Source organism: Oncorhynchus mykiss, chromosome 1, assembly GCF_013265735.2.
Source record: "Oncorhynchus mykiss isolate Arlee chromosome 1, USDA_OmykA_1.1, whole genome shotgun sequence".
In the NCBI taxonomy this organism is placed as follows: Eukaryota; Metazoa; Chordata; class Actinopteri; order Salmoniformes; family Salmonidae; genus Oncorhynchus; species Oncorhynchus mykiss.
The window spans coordinates 85,418,604-85,445,611 of record NC_048565.1 but is presented as its reverse complement, the minus strand read 5'-3'; the positions used below and the strand labels follow the sequence as shown (position 1 = coordinate 85,445,611).

At 44.9% G+C, this 27,008-nt stretch overlaps 1 protein-coding gene across 3 annotated transcripts in view; it reads left to right on the top strand.

Moving 5' to 3' along the window:
* LOC110519057 (collagen alpha-1(XIX) chain) overlaps positions 1-27,008 on the top strand; it is a 266,495-nt gene that overhangs the window by 179,105 nt on the left and 60,382 nt on the right. For 2 of the 3 annotated variants that reach the window (XM_036987651.1, XM_036987663.1), the window contains exons 22-36: positions 368-406; positions 577-624; positions 2,995-3,030; positions 4,010-4,054; positions 6,471-6,524; positions 7,798-7,851; positions 9,289-9,369; positions 16,138-16,182; positions 17,346-17,423; positions 18,136-18,171; positions 20,285-20,338; positions 21,119-21,172; positions 21,730-21,771; positions 25,325-25,429; positions 25,672-25,725. In XM_036987651.1, coding sequence (XP_036843546.1) covers positions 368-406; positions 577-624; positions 2,995-3,030; positions 4,010-4,054; positions 6,471-6,524; positions 7,798-7,851; positions 9,289-9,369; positions 16,138-16,182; positions 17,346-17,423; positions 18,136-18,171; positions 20,285-20,338; positions 21,119-21,172; positions 21,730-21,771; positions 25,325-25,429; positions 25,672-25,725 — 825 coding nt within the window. The remainder of the gene's footprint in view (positions 1-367; positions 407-576; positions 625-2,994; positions 3,031-4,009; positions 4,055-6,470; positions 6,525-7,797; positions 7,852-9,288; positions 9,370-16,137; positions 16,183-17,345; positions 17,424-18,135; positions 18,172-20,284; positions 20,339-21,118; positions 21,173-21,729; positions 21,772-25,324; positions 25,430-25,671; positions 25,726-27,008) is intronic. The other variant, XM_036987654.1, reaches the window with a different exon arrangement.

The window sequence follows — 27,008 nt, the reverse complement described above, 5'->3', positions numbered from 1 at the left end:
ACCCCGAGTGCCAAGCCGAGTGCCGGACCGAGTGCCGAGCCGAGTGCCAGGCCGAGTGCCGAGCCGAGTGCCGAGCCGAGTGCCGGACCGAGTGCCGAGCCGAGTGCCAGGCCGAGTGCCAGGCCGAGTGCCGAGCCGAGTGCCGAGCCGAGTGCCGGGCCGAGTGCCGGGCCGAGTGCCGGGCCGAGTGCCGGGCCGAGTGCCGGGCCGAGTGCCGAGCCGAGTGCCGAGCCGAGTGCCGAGCCGAGTGCCGAGCCGAGTGCATTCAATAAGGGAGGTTAGGTGGTACGTCTTACCTACCGAATAAGTGACAATGAAGAAGACAGCTCATTTTCTCTCTTCTATCTTGTCTGTCCTTTCCATCCAGGAAATGACAGCTCATGGACTGAGACATCTGTCTGGCTCTGTAAGTAGAAACATCCTACGTAGTTACCTTTACCTTCTGTTCTGTTCAGTCATAACATAACGGCAGTCGTGCTCTGACTGCTAACCCAATCTTTTATGTTACCTTGATGAAAGTTATTTTATATCAAATGTTCCGCATTTCATAATGACCTTATTTCTATTTTATTTTAGGAGGCTGAATCAGGAGAGAAGGGCCAGAAAGGAGAAATGGGTGATCCAGTAAGGATAGGATATGTACCAACCTGCTCACAGTGTTCATACGATTTGTCTATAATTAACAAGTGTAAAAGAAAACCGCTCCCCCCTTGTCCATTTAATCTATTTCATTATTCATCCGCTAAACTGATCCTAGATCAGCACTCCTACTCTGAGATGCTTCGTGAGTATGGGTCCAGATCAGAGCAAGACTAATATATTGATGTTCACGGCACCAAGATACAGTTTGACTCTGTGTCAAATCAAATCAAATATTATTTGTCTCATGCGCCGACTACAACAGGCCTTACCGTGAAATGTTTACTATCAAGCCTTTAACCAACAGTGCAGTTCAAGAAGAGTTATATATATATATATATATATATATATATATATATATATATATATATATATATATATATATATATATTTACCACATAAACTAAAGTGAAAAAAAAATGGAAAAAAAGTAACAAGAAAATGACATAACAATAACGAGGCTAAATACAGTGGGGGCAATGTAAATAGTCTGGGGGGGCAATGTAAATAGTCTGGGGGGGCAATGTAAATAGTCTGGGGGGGCAATGTAAACAGTCTGGGGGGGCAATGTAAACAGTCTGGGTGGGCAATGTAAACAGTCTGGGTGGGCAATGTAAACAGTCTGGGGGGGCAATGTAAACAGTCTGGGTGGGCAATGTAAACAGTCTGGGGGGCAATGTAAACAGTCTGGGGGGGCAATGTAAACAGTCTGGGGGGGCAATGTAAATAGTCTGGGGGGGCAATGTAAACAGTCTGGGGGGGCAATGTAAACAGTCTGGGTGGGCAATGTAAATAGTCTGGGGGGGCAATGTAAATAGTCTGGGGGGGCAATGTAAATAGTCTGGGGGGGCAATGTAAATAGTCTGGGGGGGCAATGTAAATAGTCTGGGGGGGCAATGTAAATAGTCTGGGGGGGCAATGTAAATAGTCTGGGGGGGCAATGTAAATAGTCTGGGGGGGGCAATGTAAATAGTCTGGGGGGGCAATGTAAATAGTCTGGGGGGGCAATGTAAACAGTCTGGGGGGGCAATGTAAACAGTCTGGGGGGGCAATGTAAACAGTCTGGGTGGGCAATGTAAATAGTCTGTGGGGGCAATGTAAATAGTCTGGGGGGGCAATGTAAATAGTCTGGGGGGGCAATGTAAATAGTCTGGGGGGGCAATGTAAATAGTCTGGGGGGGCAATGTAAATAGTCTGGGGGGGCAATGTAAATAGTCTGGGGGGGCAATGTAAATAGTCTGGGGGGGCAATGTAAATAGTCTGGGAGGGCAATGTAAATAGTCTGGGGGGGCAATGTAAATAGTCTGGGGGGGCAATGTAAATAGTCTGGGGGGGCAATGTAAATAGTCTGGGGGGGCAATGTAAATAGTCTGGGGGGGCAATGTAAATAGTCTGGGTGGGCAATGTAAACAGTCTGGGGGGGCAATGTACATAGTCTGGGTGGGCAATGTAAATAGTCTGGGTGGGCAATGTAAATAGTCTGGGTGGGCAATGTAAATAGTCTGGGGGGGCAATGTAAATAGTCTGGGTGGGCAATGTAAATAGTCTGGGTGGGCAATGTAAATAGTCTGGGGGGGCAATGTAAATAGTCTGGGTGGGCAATGTAAATAGTCTGGGGGGGCAATGTAAATAGTCTGGGGGGGCAATGTAAACAGTCTGGGGGGGCAATGTAAATAGTCTGGGGGGGCAATGTAAATAGTCTGGGGGGGCATTGTAAATAGTCTGGGGGGGCAATGTAAATAGTCTGGGGGGGCAATGTAAATAGTCTGGGGGGGCAATGTAAATAGTCGCTTAATGATGAGCTTTGAGGACACTGTGGTTTTGTGTGCACTATGTAGGGAATAGCCTGCCATTTAGGATACATCCAAAACATATATGAAAGAGCTGTTGGCAAAGAATCTAATAATCAAATATAAAAAAAAGAATACAAAGTTCAAAGGAGGTCAATCTTTATCGTGCCACACATCAAAATTAGACTTCAACAATAGTTACATGGTTTAGAATGAATGTCATAGACTTCAACAATAGTTACAGGGTTTAGAATGAATGTCATAGACTTCAACAATAGTTACAGGGTTTAGAATGAATGTCATAGACTTCAACAATAGTTACAGGGTTTAGAATGAATGTCATAGACTTCAACAATAGTTACAGGGTTTAGAATGAATGTCATAGACTTCAACAATAGTTACAGGGTTTAGAATGAGTACAGTACAGATGCTCCCCAAAAGTACTTAAGTAGTACTTTAAAGTTTTTTTCTTAAGTACTTTACACCAGTGCTATTGTGTGTCTCTTGTGTAAAGACATTGGATTTACAGGATGAGGATAATGGTTTATATGATCCTTTTCTTCAGGGACAAAGAGGACTCCAAGGACCACATGGTTTCAAGGTAAGTTCAGTCTAAGTATTCAGATGAAGGACACGCATTACATACACTTTAAAGGCTTCATCTACACTGATCTGAGTACTGTATAACCTTTGACATTGGGTTTGGTTATCTACACTGATCTGAGTACTGTATAACCTTTGACATTGGGTTTGGTTATCTACACTGATCTGAGTACTGTATAACCTTTGACATTGGGTTTGGTTATCTACACTGATCTGAGTACTGTATAACCTTTGACATTGGGTTTGGTCATCTACACTGATCTGAGTACTGTATAACCTTTGACATTGGGTTTGGTTATCGACACTGATCTGAGTACTGTATAACCTTTGACATTGGGTTTGGTCATCTACACTGATCTGAGTACTGTATAACCTTTGACGTTGGGGTGGCAGGGTAGCCTAGTGGTTAGAGCATTGGACTAGCAGCCGACATTGGGTTTGCAAGTTCAAATCCCCGAGCTGACAAGGTACAAATCTGTCGTTCTGCCCCTGAACAGGCAGTTAACCAACTGTTCCTAGGCCATCATTGAAAATAAGAACTTGTTTTTAACTGACTTGCCTAGTTAAATAAAGGTAAAAAATAAAAAATTCAAATGGGTTTGTTAAGTACACAATGATATACAATAACACATATACACATGATACTGTATATGAGCAGCCTGGAATTGAATAGGAGCCCAGTACACAAAGAAATGATATTTGAGGAATAAAAAGTGATATGTATTACAGTGTGTTTCTAGACTAAATAGAAACTGGGAGTTCTATAAAGTCAGGTTGAATTGCTCTGTTTGGTAGGTTTTCTTTCTTGAAGCCAGACGCTAAATAGATTTTCTCAGGGTCTCACTTATTAATACATGTCCTGGAGTAATTATGGAGAAAAACAAATCTAACCTTAAATGGTCTCTCTCTCTCTCTCTATCTCTCTCTTTTTCTTCTTTCCCTTTCCCCCTCTCCCTCCTTTCATTACTGATTTAAAGGGAAGCTTAGGACTACCAGGTCCAAAGGGAGAGCCCGGCCCAGAGGTAAACACCCGAGATAATCAAACTATCACCAGAGAACAAAGAGCCTCTATCACCAGAGAACAAAGAGCCTCTATCACCAGAGAACAAAGAGCCTCTATCACCAGAGAATAAAGAGTCTCTATCACCAGAGAACAAAGAGACTCTATCACCAGAGAACAAAGAGTCTTTATCACCAGAGAACAAATAGTCTCTATCACCAGAGAACAAATAGTCTCTATCACCAGAGAATAAAGAGTCTTTATCACCAGAGAACAAATAGACTCTATCACCAGAGAACAAAGAGTCTTTATCACCAGAGAACAAAGAGTCTTTATCACCAGAGAACAAATAGTCTCTATCACCAGAGAACAAAGAGTCTTTATCACCAGAGAACAAAGAGTCTCTATCACCAGAGAACAAAGAGCCTCTATCACCAGAGAATAAAGAGTCTCTATCACCAGAGAACAAAGAGTCTCTATCACCAGAGAACAAAGAGTCTCTATCACCAGAGAACAAAGAGACTCTATCACCAGAGAACAAAGAGTCTTTATCACCAGAGAACAAAGAGTCTCTATCACCAGAGAACAAAGAGTCTCTATCACCAGAGAACAAAGAGTCTCTATCACCAGAGAACAAAGAGACTCTATCACCAGAGAACAAAGAGTCTCTATCACCAGAGAACAAAGAGTCTCTATCACCAGAGAACAAAGAGTCTTTATCACCAGAGAACAAATAGTCTCTATCACCAGAGAACAAAGAGTCTTTATCACCAGAGAACAAAGAGTCTCTATCACCAGAGAACAAAGAGCCTCTATCACCAGAGAATAAAGAGTCTCTATCACCAGAGAACAAAGAGTCTCTATCACCAGAGAACAAAGAGTCTCTATCACCAGAGAACAAAGAGTCTCTATCACCAGAGAACAAAGAGACTCTATCACCAGAGAATAAAGAGCCTCTATCACCAGAGAATAAAGAGTCTCTATCACCAGAGAACAAAGAGTCTCTATCACCAGAGAACAAAGAGTCTCTATCACCAGAGAACAAAGAGACTCTATCACCAGAGAACAAAGAGTCTCTATCACCAGAGAACAAAGAGTCTCTATCACCAGAGAACAAAGAGTCTTTATCACCAGAGAACAAATAGTCTCTATCACCCAACAATACCCAACAACACAAGCTGTATGATCCTCTGCCATTGTACTTATTGGTACAGTAGAATGAAACTGTTTGGATTGACACAGGAAACAGAATTTATTACATTGTGTACCAAGTACTCAGATACCCTAGATCACCTTTAGTGCACCTGTAGTTGGTTTAGGTTCTATTTCAGGTTCCCTGAGCAGCTAGTGGTAATGCAACTCACCCCAGGAACTAGAACTAGGTCTATATGGCATGACAAGTGCTTAATTACCTCAGGTCAAACGTTTGAGCAATTTATATTGGTCTACAGAGAGAAATGACTATCTTAAACTCTATGGACTCTTGGAAGACTAGCCCTTGAGGATTAAAATACTGATCAAATTCTTATCAACCAGTACGACTAATCAAACGTTTGAGGCTGGGCCACCTGTTGACTGTAAGTGGAAGTGGGTCGTTCAATGTAGCTACTATAGAACACTTGAATAGCTCCTGTTTTCCTCCACTGCCCTCTGATACCTAAAGAGGATGGTCAAGCTCCCAAACCAGACAGATTGCTGCAATTCTCACAGCAGGTCAAACACCAAAAGATTGCTGCAATCTTCTTTCTTCCCCTACAGTTTGTCCCCTACAGTCTGGTATTTGGGAAATGGTTCATTGGTCTTTTCAATTCTTGATATTTACCCATTCGATTCTTGACAGATATAACTTCTAAATGCCTTTTGAGCTTGACACAACTGTCGAATCCCAGACTATAAATTTAAAATAAAATAAAACTGCCGGATGTCCTGAAGGGTATTCTACAAAGTAGGATCAAGGAGTTAGCCAGTAAATATCCCCAAATAACCTTATTTTTTAAGAAAGGTAAGCTTGAAATGGGCTTGGTCTAATTGACTGAACAACCAAAAACACATATACGTTTAGCTTTCTTAATGAACCAGAAAATCAACAGTTATTTCTGGTTATTTATCAAAGTTAGCTGGTTAACTAATTAAACCTACTTTGTAATATATCCCTCTGGTGTCTAGTAGCTAGCTACAGTCTACACATTTCGAACCCCTCCCGAGATGTCTTCTTCTTAGCATCCAACTTCCAACCCCTTTGACGACCAGAAAGGCCTCCAGAACAACATGTCTTTACTGGGGTGTACAGTTGGAAGCTCAGGAATACAACTCTCTGAATCAGAGAGTGATTGCTGGGGCTGCCTGCAGTTAGCCAGACAGGCAGGTCACCATGGGCCAGGCTGTGATTACTAGAAGAAGGGATATTAGACTCTAACACTTCTCTGACTGTTTTCCAGGGTAAAGAAGGTCCTCGTGGACTCATCGGACTCCCAGGGATTGCAGGAGAGATGGTGAGTAAAAGACATGTTACTTAAAATACATGTATTAAGTACAGTTTGAACCAGGGGTGTGGTCAAAAACATGTTACTTGAAATACATGTATTAAGTACCGTTTGAACCAGGGGTGTGGTCAAAGACATGTTACTTCAAATACATATATTAAGTACCGTTTGAACCAGGGGTGTGGTCAAAGACATGTTATTTCAAATACATATATTAAGTACAGTTTGAACCAGGGGTGTGGTCAAAGACATGTTATTTCAAATACATATATTAAGTACCGTTTGAACCAGGGGTGTGGTCAAAGACATGTTACTTCAAATACATATATTAAGTACCGTTTGAACCAGGGGTGTGGTCAAAGACATGTTATTTCAAATACATATATTAAGTACAGTTTGAACCAGGGGTGTGGTCAATTCTAGTTCAATTATGGAAGATATTTTTAGTTCCTGAGTTGAAATGGAATTGGTTCCTGAGTTGAAATGGAATTGGTTCCTGAGTTGAAATGGAATTGGTTCCTGAGTTGAAATGGAATTGGTTCCTGAGTTGAAATGGAATTGGTTCTTGAGTTGAAATGGAATTGGTTCCTGAGTTGAAATGGAATTGGTTCCTGAGTTGAAATGGAATTGGTTCCTGAGTTGAAATGGAATTGACCCCACCCCTCCTGAAAGAACAATCTCATCTTCCTCCTTCTCTCATGTCTCCCTGTTCCACTGTTCCCCCAACTACACCTACCAAAGGACAATAAGGAAACACATAGATAAACCGCTGAGGTGAGACAGAGAGAAAGTAAGAGAGAGAAGATGAGAGCTGATGAAGGCAAAAGGGGGGGGGGGCAAAGTCTTGAATTGTTACACAGACGATCAGTAATTCAATTTGAGAATGAATTAGTGGGTAGAGGCAGATCGGAACGTTTTACGTTATGAGGGAGCAGAGGCAGGCATGGTCCCCAATCTGTTGCTGCACCTGCTGTACCTATAATGAGTATCTGTCTTTATTCAGAAGCAGGAGAGGGAAAGAGAGGCATTTCATCCTGGAAAAGGGAAAGGATGTTGAAACATGGTGGGCCCGCTGATGCGGAGAGGAGGAGAGAGATAAATGTGTCTGTATGGTAATGGGAGGTTGGGCGTGTGTGTTGAGGGGGCAGTAGTTGTGCGTGTTTGTGTACCTGTTCACATCTATGTGTGTGTGTGTGTGTGTGTGTGTGTGTGTGTGTGTGTGTGTGTGTGTGTGTGAAGACCTGGTTGACAGATGTGTCTCTGTTCTGTCCTCCGTTTCTAGGGATCGTCGGGGGACCAGGGAATACCTGGTAGAGACGGTCTGAAAGGAAACAAGGTAGAGCTTCAAATCAAGTCTTACACCTTTAAGAACAGACCTGCAGGCAGACATTAGACAGATGTTTCACCATCACCGTAGAGGATGATGCATGACTATCAGATTGGATAGCCACTACCTTCCTGTTTTAAGGGGTTATACTGGGGTATAGCCTGTATTAAGTGGTTATACTGGGGTATAGTCCTGTATTAAGTGGTTCTACTGGGGTATAGTCTGTATTAAGTGGTTATACTGGGGTATAGCCTGTATTAAGTGGTTATACTGGGGTATAGTCCTGTATTAAGTGGTTATACTGGGGTATAGCCTGTATTAAGTAGTTATACTGGGGTATAGTCTGTATTAAGTGGTCATACTGGGGTATAGCCTGTATTAAGTGGTTATACTGGGGTATACCCTGTATTAAGTGGTTATACTGGGGTATAGTCTGTATTAAGTGGTTCCACTGGTGTATAGTCCTGTAGACTGTGCATGGTGAGCTCAGCTCTATCGTGGCCTGTACACACACACCCATCTCTGACAAGGCTGCATGCTACAGTTTATAAAATACTGTTTCCTCCACGCACACAAACACGCTGTGGACTAATGAAAAAAATACTATAATATTGTTTTGGGGTGTAATTTCCTAATTAACCCCTGTTGTTGTGTGAAATGATTCCAGTAGGGTGACAGATAGCCTCAGCTTTAGCCTCTGACTCCCCCCCCTAACTCCCACACTGTGTGTGTCATTCATAGTGAAGTGGAGTGACAGATATCCTCAGCTTTAGTCTCTGACTCCCCCCCTCCCCCCCTACCTCCCACACTGTGTGTGTCATTCATAGTGAAGTGGGGTGACAGATATCCTCAGCTTTAGTCTCTGACTCCCCTCCCCCCCTACCTCCGACACTGTGTGTGCCATTCATAGTGAAGTGGGGTGACAGATATCCTCAGCTTTAGTCTCTGACTCCCCCCCCCCCCCCCACCCACCTCCGACACTGTGTGTGTCATTCATAGTGAAGTGGGGTGACAGATATCCTCAGCTTTAGTCTCTGACTCCCCCCCTCCCCCCTACCTCCCACACTGTGTGTGTCATTCATAGTGAAGTGGGGTGACAGATCAGTCACTCAGAGTCACCCCCTGTACTGTAGAGATGACACGGCCCATCAGTCACTCAGAGTTACCCCCTGTACTGTAGAGATGACACGGCCCATCAGTCACTCAGAGTCACCCCCTGTACTGTAGAGATGACACGGCCCATCAGTCACTCAGAGTCACCCCCTGTACTGTAGAGATGACACGGCCCATCAGTCACTCAGAGTCACCCCCTGTACTGTAGAGATGACACGGCCCATCAGTCACTCAGAGTCGGCCCCCTGTACTGTAGAGATGACACGGCCCATCAGTCACTCAGAGTCACCCCCTGTACTGTAGAGATGACTGTCTGTCTATCTCTCTCCCTAGGGGGACTCTGGAGATGTGATGGGACCACAGGGCCTGCCTGGACCCAAGGGAGAGCCTGGAGAGCCAGTAGCTGAACAGCTGGTGAGTTTGCTGAGAGCTCATAGGGCTCCGGTCAAAGTACACTGCACTACAGTATGGAATAGGGTCCCATTTGGGACACAGGCAGACACTGTTATCACTATCTGATCTGACCTTATTGGCTTGTTTTGGCCTTATCCCCCCCCCCCCCCCCCCCCCCCACCCCCCCCCCCCCACCCCCCCCCCCCCCCCACACACACACACACACACACACACACACACACACACACACACACACACACACACACACACACACACACACACACACACACACACACACACACACACACACACAGTAGATTAGTATATCACTTTGGAATTCAGTGGTAATCAGTCATCACTGGACACCTGATCTCACAAACAGACACACACAAACAGACACACACAAACACACATACACACAGAGTAGTAGATCAGCTAGAAACAGCTGCGACGACAGCAGCAAACATGTTGACTGAGAGGCGTGCCTGTCGTAGCACAGCCCTGACATCATGCAGATGCAATGCTAGTAAGTAATCCAGCATTCAGTGACACCAGCCACGGTAATGGCCTCTCCACCTCCGTTCTGAGGCTTACAGCTGTCAGCAGACTACTTTGTGGACCCGGCTTTGCATTTAGAAGTGTTCATTACATGCAGGGAACTACCAAAATGAAGGAAACGCCAACATAAAGAGTCTTAATAGGGTGTTGGGCCACCATGAGCCAGAACAGCTTTAATGCACCTTGGCATCGTGTAGGAAATTATTTTGGAGGATCCCACAACATTCTTCCACCAGAAATTCCATCATTTGGTGTTTTGTTGAAGTTGGTGGGAAACGCTGTCTCGGGTGCCGCTCCAGAATCTCCTATACGTGTTAATTTGGGTTGAGGTGGTACTGCACCTGCAGTACCAGCTAGTTACCTGTACAGACACAGCACCTGCAGTACCAGCTAGTTACATGTACAGACACAGCACCTGCAGTACCAGCTAGTTACCTGTACAGACACAGCACCTGCAGTACCAGCTAGTTACCTGTACAGACACAGCACCTGCAGTACCAGCTAGTTACATGTACAGACACAGCACCTGCAGTACCAGCTAGTTACCTGTACAGACACAGCACCTGCAGTACCAGCTAGTTACCTGTACAGACACAGCACCTGCAGTACCAGCTAGTTACCTGTACAGACACAGCACCTGCAGTACCAGCTAGTTACATGTACAGACACAGCACCTGCAGTACCAGCTAGTTACCTGTACAGACACAGCACCTGCAGTACCAGCTAGTTACCTGTACAGACACAGCAGCTGCAGTACCAGCTAGTTACCTGTACAGACACAGCACCTGCAGTACCAGCTAGTTACCTGTACAGACACAGCAGCTGCAGTACCAGCTAGTTACCTGTACAGACACAGCACCTGCAGTACCAGCTAGTTACCTGTACAGACACAGCACCTGCAGTACCAGCTAGTTACATGTACAGACACAGCACCTGCAGTACCAGCTAGTTACCTGTACAGACACAGCACCTGCAGTACCAGCTAGTTACCTGTACAAACACAGCACCTGCAGTACCAGCTAGTTACCTGTACAGACACAGCACCTGCAGTACCAGCTAGTTACCTGTACAGACACAGCACCTGCAGTACCAGCTAGTTACCTGTACAGACACAGCACCTGCAGTACCAGCTAGTTACCTGTACAGACACAGCACCTGCAGTACCAGCTAGTTACCTGTACAGACACAGCACCTGCAGTACCAGCTAGTTACCTGTACAGACACAGCACCTGCAGTACCAGCTAGTTACCTGTACAGACACAGCACCTGCAGTACGAGCTAGTAGCAGACCTTAACAGTCAAGATGTGTGGGTTGACTTGACTGTGTTTCAGACCTGGGTTCAAATACTATTTGAAATCATTCACATTTTTAGAGAGTTTGCTCCAGCCTACCTCGATTGCCACATGGGTGGGTTTATCATATTGGAACTATTCTATTGGGTCCATTAAGTAGAGCATTCTCAGTCAAGCACAAAGTAAGTATTTTCAATATGAGGTAAAAAAAATTTAACCCAGGTTTTCTGCGTTTTGCATGGTGCAAGCCCAAGCAGTGATGGCAGATATCAGCTAGCAGTATAGGTATGAGTTCTGAATGGCACCCTGTTCCCTAAAGCTGTTCCAAAGCCCTGGTCAAAAGTAGTGCACTATGTAGGGAATAGGGTGCCAGCTCTCAGGATAGGCTAGGGCAATAATGTTTGTTTCTACATGGAAGGTGCTAAACTGAACATTAAGCATGACAGTGGAACTACTCATTAGGTCGGAGCGCACACAAACACACACACACACATTAAGAGCTAATGTGCTCGGTAGAGCAGAGTAATAAGAGAGATGTTTGCATGTTAATGGTGTCAGGGAGAGGAATGTCTCTAAGAAAGTGAGTAGGTAAACAAGTGTGGAGGAGGGCAGGATGGAGGGATATAGAGAGGGAAGGATGGAGGGATGTAGAGAGGGAAGGATGGAGGGATACAGAGAGGGAAGGATGGAGGGATATAGCGAGGGAAGGATGGAGGGATGTAGAGAGGAAAGGATGGAGGGATACAGAAAGGGAAGGATGGAGGGATGTAGAGAGGGAAGGATGGAGGGATGTAGAGAGGGAAGGATGGAGGGATATAGATAGGGAAGGATGGAGGGATACAGAGGGAAGGATGGAGGGATGTAGAGAGGGAAGGATGGAGGGATGTAGAGAGGGAAGGATGGAGGAATGATGAGAGGGAAGTATGGAGGAATGTAGAGAGAGAAGGATGAATGTACTTTGGTGCAAAAAGTGCAAATCAATAACAGAACAACAGCAAAGGACTTTGCGAAATTGCTGTAGGACACAGGTACAAAAGTATCTATATCCACAGTAAAAAGGCTGCTCAGCAAGGAGGAGGCCAATGCTCCAAAACTGCCATAAAAAAGCCAGACTATGGTTTGCAACTGCACATGGGGACAAAGATCGTACATTTTGGAGAAATGTCCTCTGGTCTGATGAAACAAAAATAGAACTGTTTGGCCATAATGACCATCGTTAAGTTTGTAGGAAATGGGGGGAGGCTTGCAAGCCGAAGAACACCAAATGGACAGTGACCCCAAGCATACTTCCAAAGTTGTGGCAAAATGGCTTAAGGACAACAAAGTCAAGGTATTGGAGTCGCCATCACAAAGCCCTGACCTCAATCCTGTAGAAAATTTGTGGACAGAACTGAAAAAGCGTGTGCGAGCAAGGAGGCCTACAAACCTGACTCAGTTACACAAAATTCACCCAACTTATTGTGGGAAGCTTGTGGAAGGCTACCCAAAACGTTTGACCCTAGTTAAACAATTTAAAGGCAATGCTACCAAATACTAATTGAGTGTATGTAAACTTTTGACCCACTGGGAATGTGATGAAAGAATAAAAGCTGAAATAAATAATTATCTCTACTTTTATTCAGACATTTTGCATTCTTAAAATAAAGTGGTGATCCTAACTGACCTAAAACAGGGAATTTTTAACTAGGATTAAATGTCAGGAATGATGAAAAACTTAATTTAAATGTATTTGGCTAAGGTGTATGTAAACTTCCGACTTCAACTGTACTTTTGATACTTAAGTATATTTAAAACCAAATACATTTAGACTTTTACTCAAGTAGTATTTTACTTGAGTCAATTTTTATTATCTTTACTTTTACTCCGGTTTGACAGTTGAGAACTTTTTCCACCACTGCTGATTTTACTGGTGACCAGCCTTCACTGTGTTTTCATGGTGCCTTCACTGAGTTTTCATGGTGCCTTCACTGAGTTTTCATGGTGTTTTCACTGTGTTTTCATGGTTCCTTCACTGAGTTTTCATGGTTTCTTCACTGAGTTTTCATGGTTCCTTCACTGAGTTGTCATGGTGTTTTCACTGTGTTTTCATGGTGCCTTCACTGAGTTTTCATGGTGCCTTCACTGTGTTTTCATGGTTCCTTCACTGTGTTTTCATGGTTCCTTCACTCTGTTTTCATGGTGCCTTCATTGTGTTTTCATTGTGTTTTGCTGGTGACCTGCCTTCACTTTGTTTTATGCTGCCTTCACTGTGTTTTCATGTTGCCTTCACTGTGTTTTCATGGTGCCTTCACTATGTTTTCATGGTGCCTTCACTGTATTTTGCTGGTGACCAGCCTTCACTGTGTTTTATGGTGCCTTCACTATGTTTTCATGGTGCCTTCACTGTGTTTATAGGTGACCAGCCTTCACTGTGTTTTCATGGTGTCTTCACTGTGTTTGCTGGTGACCAGCCTTTGCTGTGTTTTGGACTCATGCTGGCTTGCAAAGTGATGTTTGAATCCTTTTGGAATCCAGGCAGAGTGGGGATATCCAACAACTGGAAGTGTTTTTCACTCACAACAACATGGTTTCTGTCACGTTCTGACCATAGTTCTGTTATTTTATCTTTGTTTTAGTATGGTCAGGGCGTGAGTTGGGTGGGCAGTCTATGTTTGTTTTTGTATGTTGGTTTTTGAGTTCGGCCTAGTATGGTTCTCAATCAGAGGCAGCTGTCAATTGTTGTCCCTGATTGAGAATCATACTATGGTAGCTTGATTTAACATTTGAGTTGTGGGTGTTTGTCTTCCGTGTCAGTGTTTGTCGCCACACGGGACTGTTTCGTTCATTTCACGTTTATTGTTTTGTATTTCGTAGTGTTCAGTTTATGTTTTAAAATAAACATTATGGACACTTACCAAACTGCGTTTTGGTCCTCCGATCCTTCTCGCTTCTCCTCCTCAGAGGGGGACGAGATCCCTTACAGTTTCAGAATGACTGGCAGGGTTAAACAGAAGAATAAATAACCATCTAAACTGGAACAACAGCTCAGTAATGGGTGCAATAAGTCCAACTAACAGATTGGATTAGTTTAGAAAAATGTATGTTATGTATCTTTGTGTAGCATAATATTAATTAATCCGTAAACACAACATTACGTTCCCAGCAGGGAACATTAGATGGCACAGTCTCAGTAGGAGGAGCCTAGTATGCTGATGTTTGTTGTTACTGCATTCATTGTTACTAACCAGTGTATTCTAAATAGTATTTTGTATGATTAGTACTACACAGTATGCAGTTTAAGTAAGTAGTGGGCAAGCCAGATTTGGGACACGGCCTGTGAGTAGTTGAGGAGGGCAGTGATGGAGGGATAGAGGGAGGGGGGGTGGATAGATGAATTAAGGTGAGAGAGAGCGAGAGAGAGAGAGAGAGAGAGAGAGAGAGAGAGATGACATTTAAACCGTTCTTTATTGGCACATTTCAACTTATTTACATATTGAATTTAGTGCCAATTCAGATGACACACCACTACACCCTTGAGGAAGTAAAACCAGAGTAACACAGGTTATTTGAGTTCATCCAACTATTTTAATTTGTCCTCTGAACACTTCTTAAAATGTGGGGGAGCTTTATTTCAGAACTGCTGCATTGGCATGAAGCAACGTTTCAGATGGCTGATTTACATTGTGCAAATGCAGGACTTAGTTGGAGCACTAATGCATGCTGAACACAGAAATCCATTTTCCATCAAGGGGGTGTACTGTAAATAATGCTTATCCCCGATCCCAATCAAGGCTGCGTCCTGAATGGCACCCTATTCCCTTTATAGTGCATCATTTTTGACCAGGACCCATGGGGCCACTATATAGGGAATAGGGTGTTATTTGGGAGACACCCCTGGACTTCTGTGTGTGTGGCAGCAGCAGAGCATTATGGGTCTGACTTCACAACGTAGACGCTGTTAAAACATGTTGTAGGAGAGTATTGAACACAAGGCTCGTGGTGAAATGAAGTGTTCCTGCTGTTTGCCCTGTGTAGATGGAGGTATATTCCCATTGAAGTCTCACACAGGCTGTAGCTGTGCTGCTGGGAGACACACGGTCTCGTTCTCAAAGTGAATTGCTGATGTGTGATTTGCAGTAGATTAATTGTCTGGCTTGTTTGAACTTTCCTACATGGATACTTTATTATTTAGTCCTACTTTACTATTTATCTCTAACTACATGTACATATCTACCTCAATGACCTCGTACCCCTGCACATCCACTCAGTACTGGTAGCCCTTGTATATAGATAGACACGTTATCATTACTCAGTACTGGTGCCCATTCTATATAGACACGTTATCATTACTCAGTACTGGTAGCCCTTGTATATAGATAGACACGTTATCATTACTCAGTACTGGTGCCCATTCTATATAGACACGTTATCATGACTCATTCTGTATCTATTATTACTTTAATTATTACATGTTTTAATTTTCTATTATTTCTCTATTGTCTTTATCTCTGTATTGTGGGGAAGGGCCTGTATGTATTTTACTGTTAGTCTACACCTGTTGTTTACAAAGCAGGGGACAAGTTACATTTGATTTGACTTAATAAAGGCTTTTTAACTGCAGCTACTTGGTCAGAGTGTCTTGGTATTTTTCAGACGGTCTGTATCTGTATCTTACATGTTTAGCCTCCAATCTTTACATCATATCACATGTTAATTGTCACGTACACATGGTTAGCAGATGTCAATGCGAGCGTAGCGAAATGCTTGTAAAATAAAATAATAACTCTAACAATGTAAGAAATAATACATAAAAAAAACAAAATACTGCACAGTTTCCTAAGGACCTGAAACGAGGCGACCATGTCTGTCAGCGTCATCTGATTATCAATGCTGACGTTATGCTGTATGATGTCTGGGATGTGGAACTCATTTAGTTTTTTCTTCTTTTTGCCCGGGCAGGGAGAGGGGATGACATCTGGACCCAGAGGATCACGAGGGCCAAAGGTAGAAAAACAACTCCTATGGTGGAGGAACAGGGCCAAAACAAGCTGTTCCCCCATGGTGGGGGAACAGGGCCAAAACAGACAGGCAACCCCCCATGGTGGGGGAACAGGGCCAAAACAAGCTGTTCCCCCATGGTGGGGGAAGAGGGACAAAACAGACAGGCAACCCCCCATGGTGGGGGAACAGGGACAAAACAGACAGGCAGCCCCCCAGGGTGGGGGAAGAGGGACAAAACAGACAGGCAGCCCCCCATGGTGGGGGAACAGGGACAAAACAGACAGGCAGCCCCCCATGGTGGGGGAACAGGGACAAAACAGACAGGCAGACCCCCCATGGTGGGGGAAGAGGGACAAAACAGACAGGCAGACCCCCCAGTGTTAACACAATCTGGACTTATTATTCTCTAGCTAGATGACGGATATTTCCTCTGGCTATGATGATCCACATTAGAAAACATCTGAAGGATGACTAGCTCTTCTAATACCTCACATCAACCCAGTTCATCCACTTGTGGCTCAGTTGGTAAGAGTGTGGCACTAGCAACGCCAAGGATGAGGGTTCAATTCCCACAATGATCACATACATGTACAAAAATCTCTGCAGTTACTGTAGTGTAAGTCTGCCAGGTGGCATACATTATTCACTGATGTCAAGGATCTGAAACACAGGTCCTGTTAAAGCCAGGGAACTCTCCTTTTATTGAGCTGGGTCCCAAATGGCAAAATGAGTTCCCTGTTCCCCCCTCTCTTCCCTTTAACAGTCATCATAATGAGTTCCCTGTTCCCCCCTCTCTTCCCTTTAACAGTCATCATAATGAGTTCCCTGTTCCCCCCTCTCTTCCCTTTAACAGTCATCAAAATGAGTTCCCTGTTCCCCCCTCTCTTCCCTTTAACAGTCAACAAAATGAGTTCCCTGTTCCCCCCTCTCTTCCCTTTAACAGTCAACAAAATGAGTTCCCTGTTCCCCCCTCTCTTCCCTTTAACAGTCAACAAAATGAGTTCCCTGTTCCCCCCTCTCTTCCCTTTAACAGTCATCATAATGAGTTCCCTGTTCCCCCCTCTCTTCCCTTTAACAGTCATCATAATGAGTTCCCTGTTCCCCCCTCTCTTCCCTTTAACAGTCATCATAATGAGTTCCCTGTTCCCCCCTCTCCTCCCTGTCAGGGTGAGCGTGGCGTCCCTGGTGTACCAGGAGACCTAGGGGAGAAAGGAGAGCCTGGTCTGGGCGTTGAAGGACCTCCTGTGAGTACATGGCACTGGAACATTTCTCATTTTTCTCTTGTTCATACTTTATTGTCCGTTGACATTTTCACAAATAAATGTTTTGCTTTTCAAACCAATCCTCCAGAGAATCACAGCAGTTGCAACCCCATCTCTCTAACCTGTAGTCTTCACAAAACCTTTCTGTTGGACACACACCTCTTCAGTTCAGTCATCTTCAGAAAGGCTTGTGCATAGACTTATATATGATTTTATCCGGGTCAAATGAATGATACAATAAAGACTACATTCAATGAACATTAATTCCCAGATTAGATTAAACAAACATTGTGGACCTTCAGCATTACACACTACTTCACCATCTATCTATCCTCTGTGAGGCTGCTGCTGGTTTCAACTTCAAAAATGCCCGCTTGAGTTTTGCCCTTTGGTTTATTAAATAGTGATATTCAGAGTTGTTGGAAAGCAAGGGATCAATGGAACATAGCAAAGGATGGATGTTGAAACACAGTCCTTTACTGGATCTTGGACTGAACTGCTGTTGGTGTTAATAACAAGTTGGTTTGTCTGTCTGTGTGTGTGTGTGTGTGTGTGTGTGTGTGTGTGTGTGTGTGTGTGTGTGTGTGTGTGTGTGTGTGTGTGTGTGTGTGTGTGTGTGTGTGTGTGTGTGTGTGTGTGTGCTGAAGGGTGGTGTGGTGTTGTTGTAAACAAGCTGTGTGATGTGTTCTTATAGGGCCCCATGGGACAGAGAGGAGAGAGAGGATTTGAGGTATGTGGAAGAATATCTCCTGTCCAGACACACACACACACACACATCCATCTGATCCCTGTGATATTAGAATATAGAATAGCGTACAGTACATACAGTACCCTCCAGTAGTGTGCTCCTGGATGCTTAGATGAAACCTTAGTCTTCAGTATAAAGGTTGAGGATATCAAATCTGAAACAACAATTTAATTCCAATGATATTGTAGTTTATGCATTTATGCATCATATATTTTTTGGGTTTAGGACTGGTGTTAGTCTCATCAGGACTGGTGTTAGTCTCATCAGGACTGGTGTTAGTCTCATCAGGACTGGTGTTAGTCTCAACAGGACTGGTGTTAGTCTCAACAGGACTGGTGTTAGTCTCATCAGGACTGGTGTTAGTCTCATCAGGACTGGTGTTAGTCTCATCAGGGCTGGTGTTAGTCTCAACAGGACTGGTGTTAGTCTCATCAGGACTGGTGTTAGTCTCATCAGGACTGGTGTTAGTCTCAACAGGACTGGTGTTAGTCTCATCAGGACTGGTGTTAGTCTCATCAGGACTGGTGTTAGTCTCATCAGGGCTGGTGTTAGTCTCAACAGGACTGGTGTTAGTCTCATCAGGACTGGTGTTAGTCTCATCAGGACTGGTGTTAGTCTCATCAGGACTGGTGTTAGTCTCATCAGGACTGGTGTTAGTCTCATCAGGACTGGTGTTAGTCTCATCAGGACTGGTGTTAGTCTCATCAGGACTGGTGTTAGTCTCATCAGGACTGGTGTTAGTCTCAACAGGACTGGTGTTAGTCTCATCAGGACTGGTGTTAGTCTCATCAGGACTGGTGTTAGTCTCATCAGGACTGGTGTTAGTCTCATCAGGACTGGTGTTAGTCTCAACAGGACTGGTGTTAGTCTCATCAGGACTGGTGTTAGTCTCATTAGGACTGGTGTTAGTCTCAACAGGACTGGTGTTAGTCTCATCAGGACTGGTGTTAGTCTCAACAGGACTGGTGTTAGTCTCATCAGGACTGGTGTTAGTCTCATCAGGACTGGTGTTAGTCTCATCAGGACTGGTGTTAGTCTCATCAAGACTGGTGTTAGTCTCATCAGGACTGGTGTTAGGCTCAACAGGACTGGTGTTAGTCTCATCAGGGCTGGTGTTAGTCTCTACAGGACCGGTGTTAGTCTCTACAGGACTGGTGTTAGTCTCATCAGGACTGGTGTTAGTCTCATCAGGACTGGTGTTAGTCTCATCAGGACTGGTGTTAGTCTCATCAGGACTGGTGTTAGTCTCATCAGGACTGGTGTTAGTCTCATCAGGACTGGTGTTAGTCTCAACAGGACTGGTGTTAGTCTCATCAGGACTGGTGTTAGTCTCATCAGGACTGGTGTTAGTCTCAACAGGACTGGTGTTAGGCTCAACAGGACTGGTGTTAGTCTCATCAGGGCTGGTGTTAGTCTCTACAGGACCGGTGTTAGTCTCTACAGGACTAGTGTTAGTCTCATCAGGACTGGTGTTAGTCTCTACAGGACTGGTGTTAGTCTCATCAGGACTGGTGTTAGTCTCATCAGGACTGGTGTTAGTTTCAGGACTGGTGTTAGTCTTTACAGGACTGGTGTTAGTCTCTACAGGACTAGTGTTAGTCTCATCAGGACTGGTGTTAGTCTCTACAGGACTGGTGTTAGTCTCTACAGGACTGGTGTTAGTCTCATCAGGACTGGTGTTAGTCTCATCAGGACTGGTGTTAGTTTCAGGACTGGTGTTAGTCTCTACAGGACTGGTGTTAGTCTCTACAGGACTAGTGTTAGTCTCATCAGGACTGGTGTTAGTCTCTACAGGACTGGTGTTAGTCTCTACAGGACTGGTGTTAGTCTCATCAGGACTGGTGTTAGTCTCATCAGGACTGGTGTTAGTTTCAGGACTGGTGTTAGTTTCAGGACTGGTGTTAGTTTCAAGACTGGTATTAGTTTCAACAGGTCTGGTGTCAGGCTCATCATATGCTTAGTTGCATGTCTTCTTTGTCAGGATTGAGGATATACAGTATATTCTATTCCTAGGTCAGCAATCCTAATCTGAGAGGCTTTTAAGATACGGGCCCTGATCTCATTAGTGTGTTATGGGGGTTGTCTTCTCTCCTAGGGCCCTCGTGGACCCTCTGGATTCTCAGGCCCTGCTGGGACCCCGGGGAGAGAGGTGAGTGGGATCAAGACCTTCCTTCCTCTCTTCTCACTCCTCTCCTCCACTCCTCCTCTCCTCAACCCTTCCTCTCTTCCACTCCTCTCCTCCTCTCCTCCACTCCTCTCCTCCTCTCCTCCACTCCTCCGCTCCTCTCCTCCTCTCATTCGCTCCTCCACTCTTCCTTTTCTCCACTCTTCCTCTCCTCCACTCCTCTCCTCCACTCCTCCTCTCCTCCTCTCCTCCTCTCCTCCACTCTTCCTCTCCACTCTTCCTCTCTTCCTCTCCTTAACTTTTCCTCTTCTCCACTCTTCCTTTCCTCCACTCCTCCTCTCCTCCTCTCCTCCTCTCCTCCACTCTTCCTCTCCACTCTTCCTTACTTCCTCTCCTCCACTCTTCATCTCCTCTACTCCTCTCCTCCACTCCTCCTCTCCTCCACTCTTCCTCTCCTCCACTCCTCCTCTCCTCAACTCTTCCTCTCCTCCACTCTTCCTCTCCTCCACTCCTCTGCTCCTCTCCTCCTCGGTCTGCAGATAAAAAGAGAAACTAACATTCTGATGAAAGGTCTGTTTCCTTTATGTCTGCATGAGGAAATAGCAACCGTTTCTGGACACATCAGAAACACACACACACACACACACACACACACACACACACACACACACACACACACACACACACACACACACACACAGCACCCCATTAGGATGAATGTCAAAGCGTGGGCCAAGGGTGTGCAGCGCTGTGTGTTTCCGATGGTCTCATAGCTGGTGACATCATTATTTCTCTCATTTAAAGGGATCCCCTGGTCGAGAAGGTCCCCCAGGTCCCCCTGGCCCACCGGGTCAACCAGTAAGTTAACCGCTCATCTCTTTCTCATCTCTCTCTCAGAGATATACTGTGTCAGTGTCACTTGGAGGTGCTAAGCCCACTGTACCATATTTAGGTTAAATGCCTCAAAACCACAGAAATACAATTATTTTACAGAAAACTGAAATCACAGGAGAAGATTTGGTTACACTGTACTTGAAGGGGATATTATGTATAAGGCATTCATACCACCATAAAAACAATCATGGTAACTTTGAGTGTTTCAGTATCATTCATACCACCATAAAAACAATCATGGTAACTTTGAGTGTTTCAGTATCATTCATACCACCATAAAAACAATCATGGTAACTTTGAGTGTTTCAGTATCAGTCATACCACCATAAAAACAAACATGGTAACTTTGAGTGTTTCAGTATCATGCATAAGAGTTCAAGCTTCGAGTGATGCTAAGATAATTATGACAGGTTCATTCAACTATGATCTGACTGAAAAAGATAACAAAAATATTTATTGACATTTCTTTACATCTATAGTCATTATACAAAATGTATGATGACAATTTGTCTTTCCAACAGACTGCCTTGCCAATTGTCGGAGATATGAGCTCTTTACTCAAGGTACTGGACTGTTTCATGTATTACCGTTGTGTCGTATGATTATTCCCACCAATTGTCATTCCAACATTATTCAGTGTGGTACATAAATCATACATTCTTTTTTTAATTGACAAGATTCATGGAAGATATTTTTGTTATTACCTTGAAGTGCCCACATGTAGATCCACATTGACTGAGGGTGTAGAAACAGGTTATAATTTAGCCTGCTTTAATTGCATCAGTTACTATGATTGCACAGTTGCCCACAGTGGTGTATTTCACACTTTAAGACCTCACAGTTGTAATACAACAACAAACTTTTAATGTTGATATTTTGATGTGGTATTTTCACCAGTACTAAACCTATTCGGGTGATGTTACGGAATTATTAACAGAAGCTCAGGAGAGCCTCCATCAGGTGGTGGTGGCGAACTGCAGCTAGAAATTCAAGAAATTGGAAATCCACTATGGAAATGCATTATTATATTCAACAGGAATCCTTGAAATGTCCTAAGAAGAAGGCTGTTGTTGAATACATCCCTCCTGGAGTACACAATGTGTCCAAAATGGTACCCTATTCCCTACACTGTGAACTACTTTTGACCAGAGAGCTACGGCTTGGCTCTTGTCAACAGCAGTCCACTATATTGGGATTAACAGTAGTTTATTATATAGGGAATATGGATCTTGTCAACTGTATTCCACTATATAGGGAATAGGGCTCTTGTCAACAGCAATCCACTATATAGGGAATAGAGCTCTGGTCAACAGTAGTGCACTATATAGGGAATAGGGCTTTCTGTTGTCAGTTGTTTGTTCTCACGGCTACGTTGTTGCTATGTATTTAAGGGACAATACTTCTCCTTTTCCTTCTATCTCTCCAACACTCCAACGCCTTGTTGATGTATCTGTACAATGTACACTCTTCTCTCTCTCTGTCTGTCTCTTCTCTCTCTCTGTCTGTCTTTTCTCTCTCTCTGTCTCTTCTCTCTTTCCATCTATCTCTCCAACACTCCCACTCCTTGTTGATGTATCTGTACAATGTACACTCTTCTCTCTCTCTGTCTGTCTCTTCTCTCTCTCTGTCTCTCTTCTCTCTCTCCATCTGTCTCTTCTCTCTCTCTGTCTCTTCTCTCTGTCCATCTATCTCTCCAACACTCCCACTCCTTGTTGATGTATCTGTACAATGTAGAGAGAGAGAGAGAGAGAGAGAGAGAGAGAGAGAGAGAGAGAGAGAGAGAGAGAGAGAGAGAGAGAGAGAGAGAGAGAGAGAGAGAGAGAGAGAGAGAGAGAGAGAGAGAGAGAGAGAGAGAGAGAGAGAGAGAGAGAGAGAGAGAGAGAGAGAGAGAGAGAGAGAGAGAGAGAGAGAGAGAGAGAGAGAGAGAGAGAGAGAGAGAGAGAGAGAGAGAGAGAGAGAGATTTTATTCTACCAGACCAAAGATAGGAAGCCCAGTTAAATGAATAAAGTTTCCAAGCTTTTAGCTGTTCAAAGCAGATTGACATTTATTGTCATGAATCTTGTCTTGGAGGCAGAACTGAGCAATTTCCGCTAGATTGGCCAGCTGAAAAGTCAATATTGGCTATGTTGCTTTTTGGTCTTAGTTTAGGTTTATCAGTGTGGTTAAGATTAAAGTTAGATTTAAAATCTGATTTTACGACTTTGTGGCTGTGCTAGCTAGTGATCACTCTGCAGAACTGCCTCCAGAACAAGATTCATGACAAAGAAACGCTAACCTGCCTGTTTAAAGGCCTTTTTTACAATGTGCTGCTGGCTTGACTGCGTCATTCAACTTGATGAGCTGAATGACAATCCTCCCCAAGAATAGCTTTTCTCTGTTTCTTCACTTTAATTGACAGAGTTTGGTCACTTTACAGCCGATGGTATTTGACATTTCACACTGAAAGCAGCACTTAACTGAATTGGACCTTTTTTATTTCAAGACACTTCGCTCAAGTCTCTCTGAGAAAAAAAGATTTGTACTTCCATAAAGTTAGATGAAATATCTCCCCACTGCTCTTCTCTGATGAGTCTAAATGCCAGTGACACTAAGGGTCATACAGTCTTCATGCTGTATAAACAGAACTGATATCCGTCTACAGATAAATGGTTGGAAGTGGAACGTATTCATGTGTTCTTCATTTGAGGCTGCTGAGGGGAGGGCAGCTCATAGTAATGGCTGGAACGGCATCAAACACATGGAAACCATTCCACCTATTCCACTCCAGTCATTACCCCGAGCCCGTCCTCCCTAATTCAGGTGCCACCAACCTCCTGTGGTGTTCTTCTACTGAATGTACACTGAGTGGACAAAACAATTAGGAACAGCTGCTCTTTCCATGACATAGACTGACCAGGTGAATCCAGGTGAAAGCTATGATCCCTTATCGATGTCACTTGTTAAATCCACTTCCATCAGTGTAGATGAAGGAGAGGAGACAGGTTAAAGAAGGATTTTGAAGCCTTGAGACAGTTGAGACATGGATTGTGTATGTGTGTCATTCAGAGGGTGAATGGGATAGACAACAAATGTAAGTGCCTTTGAACGGGGTCTGGTAGTAGGTGGTACCAGGCGCACCGGTTTGTGTCAAGAACTGCAATGCTGCTGGGTTTGTCATTCTCAACAGTTTCCCGTGCGTATCAAGAATGGTCCACCACCCAAAGGACATCCACCCAATTTGACAAAACTGTGGAATGCTTTCGACACCTTGTAGAGTCCGGGCCCCAACGTATTTAGGTTGTTCTGATTGCTGTAGGGAACGTACACTTCAACAACTCCACAGTGTCAGAGTACAGAATGTCTGCTGCTGTAGAGGAAGTACACTCCAGACAGGGCTGATTTCCCAGACAGGGCTGATTTCCCAGACAGAGCTGATTTCCCAGACAGGGCTGATTTCCCAGGCAGGGCTGATTTCCCAGGCAGTGCTGATTTCCCAGGCAGTGCTGATTTCCCAGGCAGGGCTGATTTCCCAGACAGAGCTGATTTCCCAGACAGGGCTGATTTCCCAGACAGAGCTGATTTCCCAGACAGGGCTGATTTCCCAGACAAGGCTGATTTCCCAGACAGGGCTGATTTCCCAGACAGGGCTGATTTCCCAGACAAGGCTGATTTCTCAGACAGGGCTGATTTCCCAAACAGGGCTGATTTCCCAGACAGGGCTGATTTCCCAGACAGGGCTGATTTCCCAGACAGGGCTGATTTCCCAGACAGGGCTGATTTCCCAGACAGGGCTGATTTCCCAGTCACAGATTAAGCCTAACTTTTTGAATGTAAATAAATGTTACTCAGTGAAACCTGAACTGGATGGGAGACTGTGATATTTCAAATGATCCCCCAAATGTCCCAGTCAGTTAGAGAGTGGGTGGGAAATAGGACAATGTCTGGTTCTCAGTCACATTAACTTCAATGTTGCGGAAACATTGAGAGAACGTTAAGACAGCTCCCCTGCTCTTCGACCCAGGGGAGATGGAATACAAACAAAAGGAGCACTGTATCTCCCTGCTGTGACTCAGTGAGATGACAGATATCTGGTCTGTATGACCGTACCTCTCCCCCCTCCCGCTGTGTGTTGGCAGAATGCCTGCACCGTGTGCCAGACCAGAGTGCCAGGTCTGCCTGGGCAGAAGGGCGAGCAGGGAACCCATGGAGCGACAGGAGTGCAAGGCATGGTGGGAGAAAAGGTGAGTGTCTCATTATCTTTACTCTGTGTGTATGTGTGTGTGTGTGTGTGTGTGTGTGTGTGTGTGTGTGTGTGTGTGTGGGGGGGGGGGGGGGGGGGGGGGGGGGGGGGGTCGCCCGCCCGCTCGCCCAGAAGTGTGAGAGTGGAACCCTTGGGGACAGATTGTGTGGTTTTGTGTGTGTGTCTTTCTCTGTGCATGTGTTCTTGGGTGCATTGATTTGCGTGTGTGTCCATCCTAAACAGGGGGATCCAGGAGTGCGAGGACCTCTCGGTAATCCAGGGAAAGAAGGTCCAAAGGTAGGAAACAACGTGTCATCCTGATTATAATGTTTGTGTTGTCATGTATTGTCATGTTGTGTCTTTCTGTCCTTTCCTTTCACCCTGTCTCCCTCTGCTGGTCGTACTAGGTTACCGTTTCTGTCCCTCTTTCCCCCAGCTGTTCCTTGTCTTCTCTGACTACCTCATTCACCCCTTTTCCCACCTGTTCCCTTTTTCCCTCTGATTAGGTCCTCTATATCTCTCTCTGTTTTTGTTCCTGTCCTTGTCGGATTCTTGTTTGTTGTGTTTCATGCCTGAACCAGACTATCGTCATGTTTGCTGTAACCTTGTCCTGTCCTGTCGGAATCTGCCGGTCTATCTGAGCCTACCTATGTTTGGTTATTAAAGAAGCTCTGTTTAAGTTAGTTCGCTTTTGGGTCCTCATTCACTCACCGTAACAGAAGAATCCGACCAAGAATGGACCCAGCGACTTCGGATCCTCTCCACTCAGCCGTCGAGATCCAGGGAGCGATGCTAGGCAGACACGAGCAGGAATTGTCTGCTGCTCGACATGCCGTTGAGACCCTGGCCACCCAAGTCTCCAACCTCACAGAACAGGTTCACCATCTCCGCCTCGATCCACCGGCCACTTCCAGGGCTTTCGAATCTCCGGAGCCCAGAATCAATAACCCGCCGTGTTACTCTGGGGAGCCCACTGAATGCCGCTCGTTCCTCACCCAGTGTGATATTGTGTTTTCTCTCCAGCCCAACACTTACGCCAGGAGCACTGCTCGTGTCGCCTACGTCATATCTCTCCTTACTGGACGGGCTCGTGAGTGGGGCACGGCAATCTGGGAGGCAAGGGCTGAGTGTACTAACCAGTATCAGGACTTTAAGGAGGAGATGATACGGGTTTTTGATCGATCTGTTTTTGGGGAGGAGGCTTCCAGGGCCCTGTCTTCCCTATGTCAAGGCAATCGATCCATAACAGACTACTCCATAACAGACTACTCGGTCAGGTGGCAGCTCCTCTCACAGCCCTTACTTCTGTCAAGACGTGCTTTAAGTGGTCCGTTTCCGCCCAGGGAGCTTTTGATCTCCTCAAGAATCGTTTTACATCCGCTCCTATCCTTGTTACACCTGACGTCTCTAGACAGTTCGTTGTCGAGGTTGACGCGTCAGAGGTGGGCGTGGGAGCCATTCTTTCTCAGCGCTCCCTCTCTGACGACAAGGTCCACCCATGCGCGTATTTTTCTCATCGCCTGTCGCCGTCGGAACGTAACTATGATGTGGGAAACCGCGAACTGCTCGCCATCCGGTTA